The 17152-nt window shown below is 35.5% G+C and overlaps 2 protein-coding genes across 7 annotated transcripts in view; both read left to right on the top strand.

Annotated features, from left to right (window-relative positions):
• LOC109068749 (vascular cell adhesion protein 1-like) overlaps window positions 1-9016 on the top strand; it is a 43971-nt gene extending 34955 nt beyond the window's left edge. For 4 of the 6 annotated variants that reach the window (XM_042720026.1, XM_042720028.1, XM_042720029.1 and 1 more), the window contains 4 exons: window positions 4347-4613; window positions 4712-5041; window positions 7669-7896; window positions 8508-9016. In XM_042720026.1, the coding sequence (XP_042575960.1) occupies window positions 4347-4613; window positions 4712-5041; window positions 7669-7896; window positions 8508-8578 (896 nt within the window). In that variant the 3' untranslated portion in view covers window positions 8579-9016. Of the gene's footprint in view, window positions 1-1649; window positions 1837-4346; window positions 4614-4711; window positions 5042-7668; window positions 7897-8507 lie in introns of those variants that run through there. The other 2 variants (XM_042720032.1, XM_042720031.1) reach the window with 2 other exon arrangements.
• Window positions 9017-9476: 460 nt separating this feature from the next.
• Window positions 9477-15943, top strand: LOC122136515. Its single transcript, XM_042720035.1, has 5 exons — window positions 9477-10362; window positions 10807-11073; window positions 12186-12518; window positions 12613-12861; window positions 15622-15943. The coding sequence occupies exons 1-5, from the start codon at window positions 10116-10118 to the stop codon at window positions 15627-15629; spliced, it is 1104 nt and encodes a 367-aa protein (XP_042575969.1). The 5' UTR covers window positions 9477-10115; the 3' UTR covers window positions 15630-15943.
• Window positions 15944-17152: the final 1209 nt, after the last annotated feature.

The following is a 17152-nucleotide window of genomic DNA, read 5'->3' as shown; positions in this document are numbered from 1 at the left end:
CCCTGGTCTAAAAACTAGGTCTAGTCTATCACCGTAGCCGCTCCTAAACTTGGAAACATCCTGCGAATTCAAAACAGAAATGCCCCTAATTACCTATTTTTAAATCTAAGCCTAAATGTTTCTATTTGATCTGGCCTACAATTTGTGATGTGACGTTTTACTGTTTATAATGTTTTTCCATCTGTGACTTTGTTGTTATTGTGCATTAAAAATAGAGTGAAAATGAACTGAATTGAAAAAAAAAATTCCCATTCATTTCCTATGGTTGGCAATTTTGACCACAGACGAAGTGTGACCATGAAGAGATATAGGCCTATAATATTTTGTTATACTAGTATGGGCTATCTACAATAATAAAAGAACCAAAACCTCAGAAGACATTGAGCAAATAAATATAACAAACAATAGGGTAAGAAATGACAAGCTATTTCCATGTCTTCCACCTTTTTAATGTACGGAAATCACACTTTCTCCGGTTTTCTTTCACAGAGGCGCATAAACGCAGACAGAGACTTGCCGTCAACGCCATCCTGTGAATTTATCAATAAAATAGTTTCGCAGCTGAAAAGCTACATGACATTTCTCAGTAGGGAGTTTCTTCAAGCAGTTTAACTTAAAGATTCGTAGACACTGCTGCTGAATGTCACATGGGTTATTTTAACAATGTCCTTGTTACGTTTTTGGACCTTGATCGTGGCAGGATCCTTGCTGTCTATGGGAGGGTCAGAGAGCTCTCAGAATGCATCAAAAATGTCTTAATTTGTGTTCTGAAGATGAATGAAGGTCTTACGGGTTTGGAACGACATGAGGGTGTGATTAATAACAATTTTCATTTTTGGGTGAACTACCTTTGACAAGAGGTAAAGATGTAAGTATAAAAACATTACAGTGTTGAATTAAAAAAAGTTTTCCTTTTAGTCTGACATGTTAATTGCTGCAGTTCATGGTAATTAAAAAATTATTTACAATTATTAAAAAAAAAAAAAAAAAAAATGTTTGCTTGTAAGGTAACAACTTTTGTAGAGGTAATGGGTTGCCACTTTGTCTTCAGTGTAAATTCTGGGTCCTGCAAGCAAAACCAGCTGAGAACACATGAATGCTGGAGAATACATGAACATTTGTTTTGAGCAGTTAAACAGCAAAATAAATAAATAAATAAAAATACCCACCACCTTTGACTTCTTTGAAATTGTTTACTTTCTCAGTGTTGTTTGTTTTGATTTTGCTCAGTTTCAGTTTCTTGAGGGAAATGTGCTTTGTGAGTTTTTGTGGAAAGGGTTCTCGTTTAAAACAATTCTAGAGTAATTCTAAAGCTGAAGAACCACCCTGAACACCTAGAAAACCCCAAATAAACTTGTTCACTTTTCAATGTTTTACCAATGTGACACTTTATGAACTTATTTTATACTGAAACAAGTGCTTCTGGATAGAAGAATTTATGCAAAATTCATAATTGCTGTTTTTGTTTGATATTGTGGTTATCTTGTCAGGGTGACCTCAACTCATCACAAGAATTCAGGTAAATAGAGTTCATTTAGTTTCTACTTTGCTTTTGTTTTACCGTCATCCATTGACAGGATGTGTCAAATGAAATCTCTCTTTCCGGGGTGTTTTTTTTTCTTTTCTTCCTCTTCTCTCTTTTTTTTTTTCATTATCATGTGCTCAAGGTACAGCTATTCAGTCACAGACCACACAGTTAGAGTTCCAGTCATAAAGTTGGGTCTTATTTGCAATATTTTTTGTTCCATTGCTTTTCCTTGAACACGCTGAACATGTTTCAACATTTCACTGGATTTGTTTATCTCTTCGCAGTTTCACAGCTTGTGAGTCTCGCAGGTTTGTATGTTTTATTTGTTCAGTGCCTGAAGTGCAGACATCTGTTTATCTGAAATGATCCTAAATGTTAGCTATTACTTTATATGGAGATTAAATGATTTTAACTTTATTATTTATCTTAGGACCAGTGTTTGGGGTGCAAAATTCATTTCTGTTCAGTTGACATGTTTGTTTTTTGTTGCATGTGATGATACTGACACTAGACAGGCTTATACAGCAAACAAAACATTTTTCTCAAGCTATAAGCAAAAACGGAACCAAAGCACACACATCAACGGACAAAATGTTTAAAATTTTGCACTTCACAAAAAAAAACAATACGACAAAAAAAAAACAACAAAAATCAAAAAATATTTTCTAAAAATGCAAAACAGTTTATTATTGTTCACACAAGGTAACGTTTTGAGCTAACAAGATCTTCGTCAGGCAATAAAAAATTATTTCAAACATGGCTTTATACTAAAAGTGATTAATAAACAAATATCAAAATCTTAATTTAATCCCCTAGGGGCTATCTAATGTGTACATACAAAAAGTCTCACATCTCAAAAATATCATGTCGCCTCCATGCCATGGACCTTTGACTAATTCTGTTCTGAGGCTAAATAAAAACTGAGTGTCAAAAAGTCGCAAATTGCGGAGCCACCAGACTTTTAAGTTATCGATTTCTGAAAGCTCAAAGATGTTCCGAGTTGAGAATTTTTTAATTTCTACTAGTTTTACCCACAAGACTGCAGGGGCAGTGCAACATATAGACCACATTAGCAGTTTTACAAGAAATAGCAGGCCTATCTCATATTTTTACATTATTATTAATATTATTTTATTTTTATTTTTTGCAGTATGAGGATGTTTGAAAGTTTAATAGGTAAAATTGCATTGTTAAAGGTTACCTCATCCAAAATTGTCATAGGGCACATTATTTTAAAAAAAATGTGAAGGAGGGGTTAAATCCGCTCAAACCAGAAGTTAGGTGGTCTGTTATAAACCACATGCAGTGTTTTTTTCAAAACGTTTTTAAGAGTAGGGTCACAATATTCCAGTGTTTCAGCTTGTATACTCTTGCTACCAGAGAGTACTGAATATAACAGTTCACTTTATTTTCAATGGTCTTGGTTTTTTGACACTCACGTTGTGACATATAGGCAATTCATAAAATGGCAGACTGAATCCATCTTTGTTTGCTCTTACATTTACATTTTAGTCATTTTGCAGACACTTTTATCCTACAAGTGGGGAATACAAAGCGATTCTTCTTAAAGAGGCAAACAGTCACAGGAAGTGCTCGTAATGCCAAGTTTCAGGCATTGTTCAAATAAGTACAAGCTAGAAAGAGAAGGAATAAATAAAGAGAAAATTAAAGTTTCTTGCTCTAAGCCTTTCTGATAAAATTGTTCCTTGATGTTGAAAGTCAACATCTCTACTGCAAATATGACGTTGGTACACAACTGAATTGAGAGTTAGGTAAAGAGACTCAGGATGATAAAATGTACCATGTAACAATGTGTTACGATCAGTAGGTTTTTGGTACAAACTGGTTTCAAGACCTGATGCAGGACATCTGAAAAATTCATTTTATCCTGAAGGAATTCAGTGGTGAGTTTCGTGTTCTTCAGTGATCATTAACCAGTCTAACAACTGAGATTCAGTACCATTCCATAAATAAAAAAAAACATATTGTCAATACACTGTTTCCACAGCACAATATGTTTCAGGGTTACAAAAAAAGTTACAATCTGTATGGTGTACAAATTGATATTGAAATACACCACAAAATGATGCAAAACTAGGGGCCATTTCCCAACCATGCTTACACTAGAGATCTGTAAATAGAAATCAGATGCAAATACAAAATAATTGTATGACAGTACCAATTTAGTCGATTCAAACAGACATACTAGCAACTTTAACAGAAAGTTGGTCAAGAAAAAATTCAATAGTTTCTAGTCCACCTTGGAATGAAAGATTTATATATATAGACATTCAACATCCATGGTCACTAAAAAAACGAAGAGCTAGGTAATGTAGCAGAATTAATGAGTTTAATAAAATACCCTACGAAATGTATGAATAGAATTATTTAATATCCACTGTGTGGAGGGCGAGAGTGATGCATTTATTTTTGATATGTGAGACTTTTTGGATTTTTCACTGTAGCCTCTAGGGCAGGGATCCTCAAATCTGGACCTCAAGATCCACTTTCCTGCAGAGTTTAGCTCTAACCCTAATCAAATTCACCTAAGCATATACTAATCAATGCCAATCACTGATTGATCCATTGATTAAACATTTTAATGGATTAAATGATAGACAGATATTTTGAAAAGATCGATAGTAACAGCATTATGAAATGCTGATCCTGTGGATGAATAGTTTATATAGATGATCAAATAAAATAAACAAAAATACTTCTTTAATAAACATATTATAAAAAAATAAGAAAATATTAAAAAACTTTTAAAAATCATTTAAGTTTATTTAATAAAAATCCTTCTCAATGTGTTTAACAGGTGCACAATCTGAATGTCCTCTTCAGCTCGACCCACAGAGAGTTGTTGTGAGATACGGCGGTTCTGTTGCAGTTAACTGTAGCACTTCAGTCCTGCATAAAGGGATAGGATGGGAAGCCAGTGAGGGAGGAGTGCCCATGACCCAAAGCCAGAATCTGATCACATGGAGAGTGTCAAAACTGACAGAATGGGATATACAGCCATACTGCTACATAAATCGAATTCAAGGTGCACAGTGTCAAGTAGAGCTCCCAGTCACCGTTTACAGTGAGTTATTAATATTTTTTTCTGTTCATTCTCAGAAATATCTAATAAATGTACATTCATCACAGCAGATTTCAGAGTGTGTAAATCTTCCTCCACAGAGACTCCAGACAGTGTGTTCATCAGCACTGTGAATCACAGAGGACCAATGATGGAGAGACAGCAGTATCAGCTCCAGTGTGACGTTCACAATGTGGCTCCTGTTAAGTATCTCACTGTCAAATGGTACAAAGGACAGACTCTGCTGAATCAAACCACCTTCACTGACACCATCAAGACTCCAGAGAATAAAACTGTCACACTCCTGATCCGTCCAGACAGAGCTGATGATGGAGCTCAATACTGGTGTGCAGCAGAGCTGGATCTGGGAGCAGAAGGACCTCAACCTTATCGTACAAATTCATCAAATCCTCTTAATGTCGAAGTATACTGTAAGTTTATAATTGCTAAGTTAGCCATATAATCCAGTTTATATTTTCTGTAGGGCCTTCTAGTGTGAAGGATGAGCAACTGTCATATTTCATCACACACAGAGATCTGCATATTAATTGAGATTATTTGATCAAATAAGACATTATGAATTGAATGAACACAAGGTTTCAGTACAATGTGTTTAGTGATCTGTTAATAACAGCTGCTCATCAATTCAATTCAATTCAAGTTTATTTGTATAGCGCTTTTTACGACACAAATCATTGCAAAGCAACTTTACAGAAAATTAAGTTTCTACAATATTTAGTATTAGCTTATCAGTGATGACTGTCAGTTCATGTGTATATGGCAGAAATGTTCAGAAAAATCAATAAAAGACGTAAACAAACAGACGATTAACACTATTAACAGCAATTATGCAATCAAACTTAGAGCAAAATATGGTAGTTCTGTATGTTGTCTCTGGGTTAGCATCATCTGAGGTCCTCTGAGGGGCTGGCATCATATCTTCTCAGGTGTTCTGGATCCAGACTGGGCTTGTGTAAATCCTACATCCTGTGGCAAAACAGAGAAACAAATAGAGACATAATTAGCGTAGCTGCTGTTCCAGCCAAGCAAAAATGATTAGTTCAACCCAAGCTAAAGAATAATAATGTGCATTTGATCAGATATAACTGCATTCCAAAATTATGAGATGCATTATTTGAATGCTTGGCCAAAAAGGTGTGTTTTTAATCTAGATTTAAACAGAGGAAGTGTGTTTGAACCCCGAACATTATCAGGAAGGCTATTCCAGAGTTTGGGAGCCAAATGCGAAAAAGCTCTACCTCCTTTAGTGGACTTTTCTATCCTAGGTACTATCAAAAGTCCAGCGTTTTGTGTGACCTTAGGGAGCGTGATGGATTGTAGCGTGGTAGAAGACTAGTTAGGTACGCAGGAGCTAAGCCATTAAGGGCCTTATAAGTAAGCAATAATATTTTGTAACTAATACGGAACTTAATAGGTAGCCAGTGCAGAGACTGTAAAATTGGGGTAATATGATCATATTTTCTTGACCTGGTAAGGACTTTAGCCGCTGCATTTTGGACTACCTGTAGCTTGTTTATTGAGGATGCAGGACAACCACCTAGAAGTGCATTACAATAGTCCAGTCTAGAGGTCATGAACGCATGAACTAGCTTTTCTGCATCAGGAACAGGTAACATGTTTCGTAGCTTGGCAATGTTTCTAAGATGGAAGAATGCTGTTTTTGTAACATGGGAAATATGATTTTCAAAAGACAAGTTACTGTCTAATATAACACCCAGATTTTTGACCGTAGAGGAAGTAACAGTACATCCATCTAATTGCAAATTGTAATCTACGAGATTCTGTGTAATGTTTTCTGGTCCAATAAGTAATATCTCTGTCTTATCTGAATTTAATAGGAGAAAATTATTGGTCATCCAATCTTTTACATTTTTAACACACTCTGTTAGATTAGATAATTTTGAAGTTTCACCTGGTCTTGTTGAGATATATAGTTGAGTATCATCAGCATAACAGTGGAAACTAATCCCGTATTTTCTATTGATATTACCAAGGGGCAACATGTATATTGAAAATAGTAGAGGACCTAGGACAGATCCTTGTGGCACTCCATATTTTACTGGTGATAAATGAGATGACTCCCCATTTAGATAAACAAAGTGGTAGCGATCGGACAGGTAGGATCTAAACCATCTTAAAGCCTGCCCTTGGATACCTGTATAGTTTTGTAATCTATCTATGAGTATGTCGTGATCTATGGTGTCGAACGCAGCACTAAGATCAAGTAAAACTAGCAATGAGATGCAGCCTTGGTCTGATGCAAGAAGCAAGTCATTTGTAATTTTAACAAGTGCAGTTTCTGTGCTATGATGGGGCCTGAAACCCGACTGAAATTCTTCATTAGAGATCATTTTATTGCAGGTAGGAGCACAATTGAGCAGACACAACTTTTTCTAAAATTTTAGACATAAATGGAAGATTTGAAATGGGTCTGTAATTTGCCAGTTCACTAGGATCTAGTTGTGGTTTCTTAATAAGAGGCTTAATAACCGCCAGCTTGAATGGTTTTGGGACGTGACCTAAAGATAACGACGAGTTAATAATATTGAGAAGCGGTTTTTTCTGCTACAGGTAACAACTCTTTCAGTAATTTAGTGGGTACAGGATCTAATAAACATGTTGTTGGTTTAGATGCAGTGATAAGTTTATTTAGCTCTTACTGTCCTATAGTTGTAAAGCACTGCAGTTTATCTTTGGGTGCGATGGATAAAACTAAAGTATTAGACGCTGTAGAATATACATTTGTTATTGTATTTCTAATGTTATCTATTTTATTAGTGAAGAAATTCATAAAGTCATTACTATTTAACTGTGAGGGAATATTTAGATCGGGTGGCATCTGGTTATTTGTTAATCTAGCAACTGTGCTAAATAAAAACCTTGGATTGTTTTGGTTGTTTTCTATGAGTTTGTGGATATGCTCGGCCCTGGCAGTTTTTAGAGTCTGTCTATAGCTGGACATACTGTTTTTCCACACAATTCTAAAATTGTCATCATTTTGCTGTTGTGCTGAGAAATGTATCTCTGTCCTCCTCAGATAAACCAAAACACTCCAGTTCAACAGAGACCATCATTCAAGACGATAAAGTCATGCTAGATTGTACAGTGATGGCAAACCCGGCTCCTACGTACACATGGGATCATCTGAAAGAGAAGAGCAGCTCTCCGGTGCTCAATTCCTCAGCACTCAGTCCAGGAAACTACACATGCACCGCCACAAATACTCTGGGAAGAGACAGCAAAGTGTTCATCGTCAAATCTATAGGTGGGTTATGAATGAAATCTGATTTTTGTAAAACGCGAAATTGCAGTTATTATTATTTTGTTTATATTTGAATAACATTTCATGAATGTTAATTTAGACATTTCAAATTTCCATTATGTATTCTTTTTTTGAATGTGTGTATTATTTTGCTCTCATTAATGAGTGCACATTTGAGACATTATCTGATCACTATATGATTATCTATTTTTTTTTTTTTTTTGTCTAAATGTTAGGTTGGGTGTTTCTTATTTTATACATTGTGTTTGATTTCTGGGTATAAAACCAGAGTCACTCTTTTGTACACTCATAAAAATAAAGCTTCTTTTGGCATCTATGGTTCCACACAGAACCTTTAACATCCATGGAATCTTTCCATTCCACTAAAGGTTCTTTCTGGAAAAAGTTTCTTTAGATTTTTAAAAATATTCTTTACAAAAACAGTTCAGTTTCAGTTTTAAGTACTTTTGGGGAATCAAGAATAGTTCTTCTATGGCACCATCAGGAAACCCCCCTTTTGGAACCTGTATTTTTAAAGAGTGCATCTGTAGACAGAGATTCATCATTGAAAACACTGAGTGTTTTACGTCATTAACACTGCTTTTCTTCCACAGGTATTCGTCCCACATTCTGGACTGTTCTTACTGTTTTCCAGTTGTCGGTTGCATTGATTATTGTCATTTAATTAATAGTCACACAACAGAGATAATTAGTCACATTACATTAGACATAAGCATGAAATTAACATCTGACAATAACTGTTAAGTGTATTTTCATGAATGTTTATTTGGATTTTTTACTTTTTTTTTTTTTTTTTTTTTTTTTTTACTGTTCTCCTAAGCTTGTCCTCACTGCTGTATGTCAAATTAATTTTACAGAACAAATATTCCATTTAGAGGGTATTTAGCATATATGTATATTCATTGCACTGTGTATTCATTGCACAGAGCAGCTTTTAAAAATCTTCTGTATTGGGTGTGAATGTGAGCTGAGCACAAAAGCCCCCCCAATGCACATCCTTACAGCTAGCAGTAGCCCTTTAGGATGTTTTGTAAAACACAAGAAAATGTATTTTGTGTGATTGAACAGCAGCAAAATAAATGTTGACTTCTTTCCATTCTCATTTTTTTTTTACTCGTTTTTCTCAGTTTCAGTTTGTTAGGGGAAATGTGCTTGATGAGTATAAGTGGAAACTGTGATGAGGTGGGGCTTCACAATGACTCAGTGGTATGTTCAGAAGATTGTGTTAATCAAATCCTTCAACCGCAGTGTGAATTTGCCGTTGTGGGTAGGCTCTTTTGACTTGGGCCAGTAAACAACCACCATGAACGCCTGAGCCTAAAACAAACCAAGTTTACTTTATAGAATGTGTCAGTATTAAAAACCTGAGCAAATTACTTTCCACTTTACATTAGGTGGCCTTAACTACTATATGTACTTACATAAAACAACAAGTACACTAAAGTTATTATGTTCATATTGTATGGCACTGTTGCTGCTATTGCGGTGGAAAGGTTAGGGACAGGTTTAGTGGTATGGCTCGGTGTAAGGGATGGGTCAGCAGTGTAACTATAAATGTAATTACAGAAATAATTACAGATTTAAAATATAAGTACAACATAAAAACATGTAGTGCATTGTACCAAATGATTAATTCAAATGTAAGCACATAGTAGTTAAGGCCACCTAATATAAAGTGGGACCCATGAATCTTTCAAAGTCACTGTGGTGTGTATCACACCCAAGGAAGTAGAGAAACATCAATACTAATCCTTTTTTTTAAATGAAGTCTTCTTTGTGTCTCTTTTGTGTGTTTAACACAGTGACCTGTGTGACTTCAGTCTGCCAAAACCTCTGTGAGTGAGTGTTGGCATAGCAACCTCGCTGCAGTGAAGCATTTTAAGACTGCTATATCTGGAGCTCAGTAGCTCTTAACTCATATAAGCTCATTTAAAAATGAACGAGACGGTATGTGTAAACAGTGAAATAATGAAAATTAAATGTGCACAATCAGTTAAAATATAGTTTATGTGTGATTTATGCGGTGAATCACAAAAACAATAAACACGAGCCATTTAACTTTATTGCAATTAGCAGCTACAAGATAAAAGACAAATATGATTATAAAATTAAAGAGACATTCTAATGTGGTAATGCTTCAGTAGGCTACGTGACACAAATGTGATATAAAAAAGACAGTTTCACAAGATACATAGGAGAGGATGAGAAATACTGAGGTGCTGGAAGAGGGAGAGCTGATTGTAATGAGGCCCACTACTTCAATCCCCCTCCAGGCCCTTCAGTATAAGGCTTTTGTTGGCTGTCACTGTTCACTGTTTTTAGTTGCCAAGCAAGACCAAGTCGGAATTCCTTTCGCCTCTGTGTGCGGACTACAACAGATTTCAACCATTTTCATCAAAATGAAAAATAATCTCTTTTGCTTTCTCGGTCTCTCCATTATCGGAATTGGTAAGATGTTTCTCTGTGAAAATAGTGCTAGTTGTTTAGTAATATTTCAAGTTTATTCGAGAGTAAACCATAACAAGGTGCATATCTGTTTACAAGAACTTCCCATGAAAACCTATTGAACTGTACTGTAATGTTTCTGGAAGTTTGAAAGGTTCATTCAAAACTTTTTTTTTTTCTTTTTTTTACAAAATTTACTTAGGCTTACTGTGCAATAATTGCATTCAAAAAGCATTTGCATTTTCTGTATATGGCACATTACACTCTAAAAAATGCTGGGTGGTTTCAACCCGACTTTGGGTCAATATGTACTAACCCAACTTTTGGGTTAAAAATTGAACGCAAAAATTGAACCCAAAGCTGGGTTAGTCCATATTTGACCCAAAGTTGGGTTGAAACATCCCACCATTTTGTGAAATTGTTGATTCTGATTCACACCTCCTTCAGTGTCCGCTGACAGTTGCTCGCTAGAGATATCTCCCTCCAGAGTAGTGGTGAAATTTGGGGATCCGGTGTCGGTCAGCTGTGTGGCCTCGCGTCCAGTGCGCGTGCTGGGATGGGAATCGGTCATTGCCGCATCGCACACTCAGAATGACCTCAGCGTTCAGTGGCGGGTGGACAGTTTGACTGACTGGATTGAGGAGCCAATCTGCTATGGTGTTTTTTTCACTGCACCCAGACAGTGTGAGGAAAAACTCAACCTTGTTCTATACAGTAAGTACAGTATTTAAAATTATCTCCTGAAGAAAAAAAAATCAGCATTGATTAGTTGCATCTAGCTTCAAATGACCAGCTAAGTATCAGTAATACTTCGGTAAAGGGATCAATTCTCACTATTAATTAGCTGCTTTTTAGCATGCCTATTATTAACATATCGATTGTTTATTAATACTTATAAAGCACATATTCTGCATAACCATATTCTGCATCCCTAATCCTACCCAATACCTAAACTTAACAACTACCTTACTAACTATTAAGAAGCAGCGAGAATTGGACCAAATGTAGATTATCCATTCTTAAAGACTGATTTTCACATGGTTTCTTACATATTATAAGTTTTGGCATTTCATCACATAACCAGCCTCATATGTGTGGCTTTTCTGGCTTTGTTGAAATTGTTTGGTAGGTCACGTTGCGATACGAGTCTCATGAAACACAAGGCATGTGACTTGTAGAAGCAAGCTAAATTAGCATGGTTGTTTCAGCAAATGTGTTGGTTTCTCTTCTCACATTTTCTTTTGTTAACAATATTGGTTAGGTTTATGGTAGGGTTTAGGGTGTATGCGATTATAGTAACGGTTCAGCAAAAATCACGATTACATTTAATTTCTGAACTGTCATGAAACATAAAACAACCAAAGTGATACAGCATTTCCAGATTAAAGTTCATCTGTTTCGGATAAAACGGAACTTTTAGGGCCACACATTGCACATTTTACTTTGAAAATGTTACAAAACAGGCAGATATTTCTAAGAGTCTGTGTGGCAACATTTTTAAATGAACTTAAGCAGAATTTAAATTTCTGAAGAGATTTGGTGAATAAAAAGATAATCAAGGAATAATGAGGGTGAGTAAACAATGACACAGATGTCATTTTGGTGCAAACTATACTTTGTTTACCAAGTGGCTTTTAACATGGTTACAATGGTAAAACTGGTCGGCCTGCAACAATAACCAGCTTGTGCCAGAAACAGACCAGCACTAACCATCTAAAACAAAACGACTTTGGTATTTAAGCAGGTCCAAACTGGTCTAAACTAATATGTTTTTTGAATATCTCCATTTAATGCCTTTGTTTAAATTTGCAATTGTCTTCACGCAGAGAAACCAGACAGTGTGTCCATAAGTTTAGTGAATCACAGCAGTCCAGTGGTGGAAGGAAGAGAGTACCAGCTACAGTGTGAGGTGCAGAACGTCGCACCTGTCCAGTACCTTGTTTTACGATGGTACAGAGGAAAAACTGAAGTTTACAACCACTCGTTCTCAGAGTTATCCCCTGTAACACCAGTCCAGGTGTCCTCCACCTTGCTGATTGTCCCAAACAGAGCTGATGATGGAGCTCAATACAGGTGTGAAGCACAGCTGGAACTGGGAGCAGAAGGACCTCAGCCTCCTCCAACAGTTCAGTCTGAAGTTCTCAACATTGCTGTTCAATGTAGGTGAATAAAGTCAACAATACCCAATAGTGAAGACATTTTATAGCTATTAATGTTAAATCTTTGTTAATTTATTTTTTTTTTCTTCATCAGACCCTCCAGTCTTCCGCAGTCCAGAGGAAGAGATACTGGACATCAGTGAGGATAGTGAAACGGTGCTGGATTGTACTGCGGAGGGTAATCCACCTCCTGTGTATGTCTGGACCTCCTCAAACCTTCAGGAGAAGGCCGAGCAGCCTGTTTTGAGAGCTGCATCTTTGAGCCCAGGACTATATACATGCACTGCGTCCAATATCCTGGGGAAAAAGAGCAAACAGTTTGTCATCAAGCACAAATCCAAAGGTGAGAGCAATAAAACACTAGAACTGTAAATATTAATGTATTTTCTTTGTCTTTTGAATCAAGGTGACACAATGCACTTAGTTACTTGAGTTCTCTCTTAAAGGGATAGTTCACCCAAAAATGAAAATTCTGTAATTGATTACTCACACTCATGTCGTTCCAAACCTATAAGACCTTTGTTCATCTTCGGAACACAAATTGAGATATTTTTGATGAATTCCGAGAGCTTTCTGACCCTGCCATAGACAACAGTGTAATCGCCACGATCAAGATCCAGAAACGTAGCAAGGACATCGGTAGAATAATCCATGTGACATCAGGGGTTTAGCCATAATTTTACGAAGCTACGGGAATACACAAAGAACACAAAGAAAACAGAAATAACGACTTCATTCAACAATTTGTCTTCTTTGTTGAGATCAAAGCGTAAACAACGTAGAAAACTTATGCGCGTGACGCAGCTGACACAGAACAGCATACGCTGTTTACATTCAGTGGATAGTCTCCAAAATGGTGCTAGGGTGACACGGAGGAGACAAATTGTTAAATAAAGTCGTTATTTTTGTTTTCTTTGCGCAAAAGAGTATTCTCGCAGCTTTTTAAAATTACAGTTGAACCCCTGATATCACATGGATTATTTTACTGATCTCCTTGCTACGTTTCTGGACCTTGATCGTGGTAATTACATTGCTGTCTATGGAGGGTCAGAAAGCTCTCAGAATTCATCAAAATATCTCAATTTGTGTTCCGAAGATGAACGAAGGTCTTACAGGTTTAGAACGATATGTGGGTAATTAATGACAGAATTTTCATTTTTGAGTGAACTAACCCTTTAATATCAGTCCCAACTAATACTCGTTTGCCTAGCCAGTTTTGAATTATTGATTCATTGCTTAGCTAATTATCATTTAGCAACACAAGAATTTTTTAGTTGTCAATATTTTAGTTTAACACAGTTAAAATGAAGTGAAGCCTAAAATATTTGGCTTTGAAGAGTAAAGCATTTTAAAAAGCAAAAGATGCACACAGACCTCAACAGCTACAAACATCAAAATAGGTAATTGACAAAATAACAGAAAAAAAAAATATTTTACATTAACCGCATACCTTATTCATGCACTGCCCCAAGCTTCTGAAGCCCTAAAACATTTTTTATTTTTTTTATTTTTTTGGCCAGTGTAGCATCGTAGTACCATTCACTGAGTTGATCCCCTCAGTGTACAGATACTCCCAAAAACAGTTACTCCCAAAAGATAAGACATTCCACACATTTTATTTTTAACAGATAGCATACGAACCTTGTGAACAAGAAGCACAGTTTTTAAAGGTTTAAAAAGAATATTAATTACAGAAATAATAATCATGTTTTTAAATACTACTCCGTTGCATTGTTAATTGCAATTAAATGAAAATTTATTATAGTTTACATTTATATTAAATAAAATTAGCCAAACTTTAGAGTGTTTTTTGGTTCCCTTATGTAGGACATAAGTGCATTTTTATATGTAATTTCATAACTACTTTTGCTGTCTTTGAAATATGCTTAAAGTGCACTGCAGAATGCATTAACAAGCATTTCATGGTAAACTAAAATATACTTTAATGCCAACTTGAATGTCATGTATTTAAATGTAAGTGTAAGGACACTTTTGAAATGAAGTAGCAATTTAGTACATTTAAAGTATAAAGTGTAATACTTTTTATATCACCACAAAATTATTAAAAGATAATACTTTAAAACTTTTAATTCAATAGTATCACAAAGTGCACTTTTTCTTAAAGGACTTTTTTCACAAGTGTTAGTACCACCGGGATACACATTCCTTGTGTTGTGTTTGTTCTTATAATTTGGTAATTTGTTTCCTGTTTCCTGTTCTGGTTTTGTAGCCTCTCTGTAGTTTGGTTATTGATTGGTTACCCCTGATTGTCTCCCCAAGTGTTCCCTGCCCTTTTCTGTACAGTATATATAGCCCTCGTGCTTCCTATGTTCTTGGTTCTTGAGTTCTGTTCTCTAGTTCCTTGTACCCTGGTTCTTCTTTTCGGTTCTTCTTTTGCTTGAGTAAAAAGTTGGATTAGATCCTCACCTCTCTTCTCCTTTAAACCTACACAACAACAAAATAGTCTGCTCTTTGCACAAAGCTTCAAAAACCCATGAAAGAGATGGACTAACATACATGCTTAGAGCTTTGAAGTAAAAAATATATGCTTTTTTTTTTTTTTTTTAGTCGATAAAACTAAATCACATGTGTTTTGAGTGAAGTGTGTAAAGTTTATGGAAAAGCTGTTCTTTAATGGCTTTCCAGAGTGAAAAAAAAAAAAAGCATGATAGCTGTAACAGAAGTTAGTGCTGCTGTGATGATATCTTTCTTATATACACCAGCAGGAAGCAAAGCAGGAACAGGATTTCCTGTAACTGGTCTTCTGTCGCAAGAGCCTTAGTCATAACCACTTTTTATTGTAACAGATACTGCTGTAATATGAGTGCTGCGTACTTTTTATCATGCTTTATGTGTTTAGATGGAAAGGAATCACATTGCATTGGCTTTTAATTAAATTAAACATTGATGTAAAGATCCTCCTGTTTGTGTACACAATGTCCCGTGTCTTATTTTAACAGATCTGCATAAATGAGTTATGAAATGTTTGTTTTTGTGTCCTGCTCAACATCTAGGCAATCTCAAAACAGCGGAGGACCAGATGTTTCATGAGCACTTTTATAATGCTAATCTGCAATTCACCATTAATGTGTGTGTTTTACAGGTGTTTAAGTCCAGAGACCTTGAGAACGAACCGAAGACGTATAGACAGTTCTAGATGGTACGCTCAGGACTTTCTGGACGTGGGAGATCAAAATCTAGCTTGGCTCTTTGTTACATTTTAGATGTATTTTTAGGGGACTCTCTTTTCAGGGTGATTATGATTTGTTAAATATGAGAGTCAAACCTAGGTATGTGTAAAATCTATCCTAGTAAGCTTTATTAATACTGTGTGTAAGATCATTTTAACAGAGCATTTGTATCCATTGTAACAGAGCATCACCCAATAATAATAATAATAAAAGTTATGAATACAGTACAAAAGATAAAGCATGTCTGATTCATTTAATGCTCTTTAAGACTCAAGCCTGCTGTTTGGAATTAATGTTTTGTGTTATATATTATTACGTAATTTGAAACATATAATTAAAGGAATAGAAAATTTAGATTTTTATGTTAATTACTTTAGCACTCAGCAGTTCATCCTGGACAGTTGTGACGTGTAGACGATAGGCGTATCAATATGATTTGCAGACTCCTTTGAAATCATTTCTAGGCTAGTTGTGTAAACCTGGTGTTTGATTTAATAATGCAGTGGTTTGCAAACAAATGGCGGAAATTCCATTCCATTATCTTGATTGAGAAACCAATGGCTGTATAAATACTTAGAAGAATATGAGGAAGTACATGCAAAGAGAAACATTTTGCTTTCCAGGAAGAGGATGGAGGACATCTCCACCCTCGGAGTTATCCTACAACTCTGGTTCGGGTTTTCTAGAACCAGCAGACAATTTGCATTTTATAGCTTCCATCGAGATTCTAGTTTGGAGTATAAAAAAAAAAATAAGTATGAAAACTCCTAAGCAGCTGTGACATATAAAGACATGTATAATTTCTAAGGGGAATGTGTGAGATATAATGTTGTATGGATGTTTGGTGGGTTTTTAAAAATGACTCCGATACTTCTCACATCTCTTCGTTAATTGCTTAAAAGCATCATCCCACCACCTGCTGGTTTTATATCGAGTGAGCGTTTGTTTGTCGAATTGCTCCCTCTAGTGGTTTTTTAGCATCCCTTTATCAACGCAAATCTAAAGTGTCTTGAGGAGGTAAAAAAGAAGCCTCGTGTTTTAAAGAGAGTGTAAGGAAATGTGGAATAAACAAGTTAAATATTAAACGTGACACGTTACGCTGAAGTTACACAAATGTGATTTAATCTGTAAATTAATATTATTAATAATCGAAACAACTTATATATAAAGAAGAAAGAATATAGTGGCCGAACTTGGGTTTATCATAGCGCAGGCATAGGCCTGTCATAGTATGCGATCACTTAAATATATTCATAAAGATATTGACTTGAAAAGCACTTAATGGAATAGAACAAACTACCCGTAAATTATATTATTAAAGCGTTATTTATTTATGTATTTAAACCATGACACAAAAAGGTTGCGTCACTGAATTCATCAATTAAACATATGGTTAACAACAACAATAATTAAAATAAAACAGACTTAATGTATTGATATATG

Source organism: Cyprinus carpio, chromosome B3, assembly GCF_018340385.1.
Source record: "Cyprinus carpio isolate SPL01 chromosome B3, ASM1834038v1, whole genome shotgun sequence".
NCBI lineage: Eukaryota > Metazoa > Chordata > Actinopteri > Cypriniformes > Cyprinidae > Cyprinus > Cyprinus carpio.
This window is presented reverse-complemented; position numbering and strand designations above follow the sequence as displayed.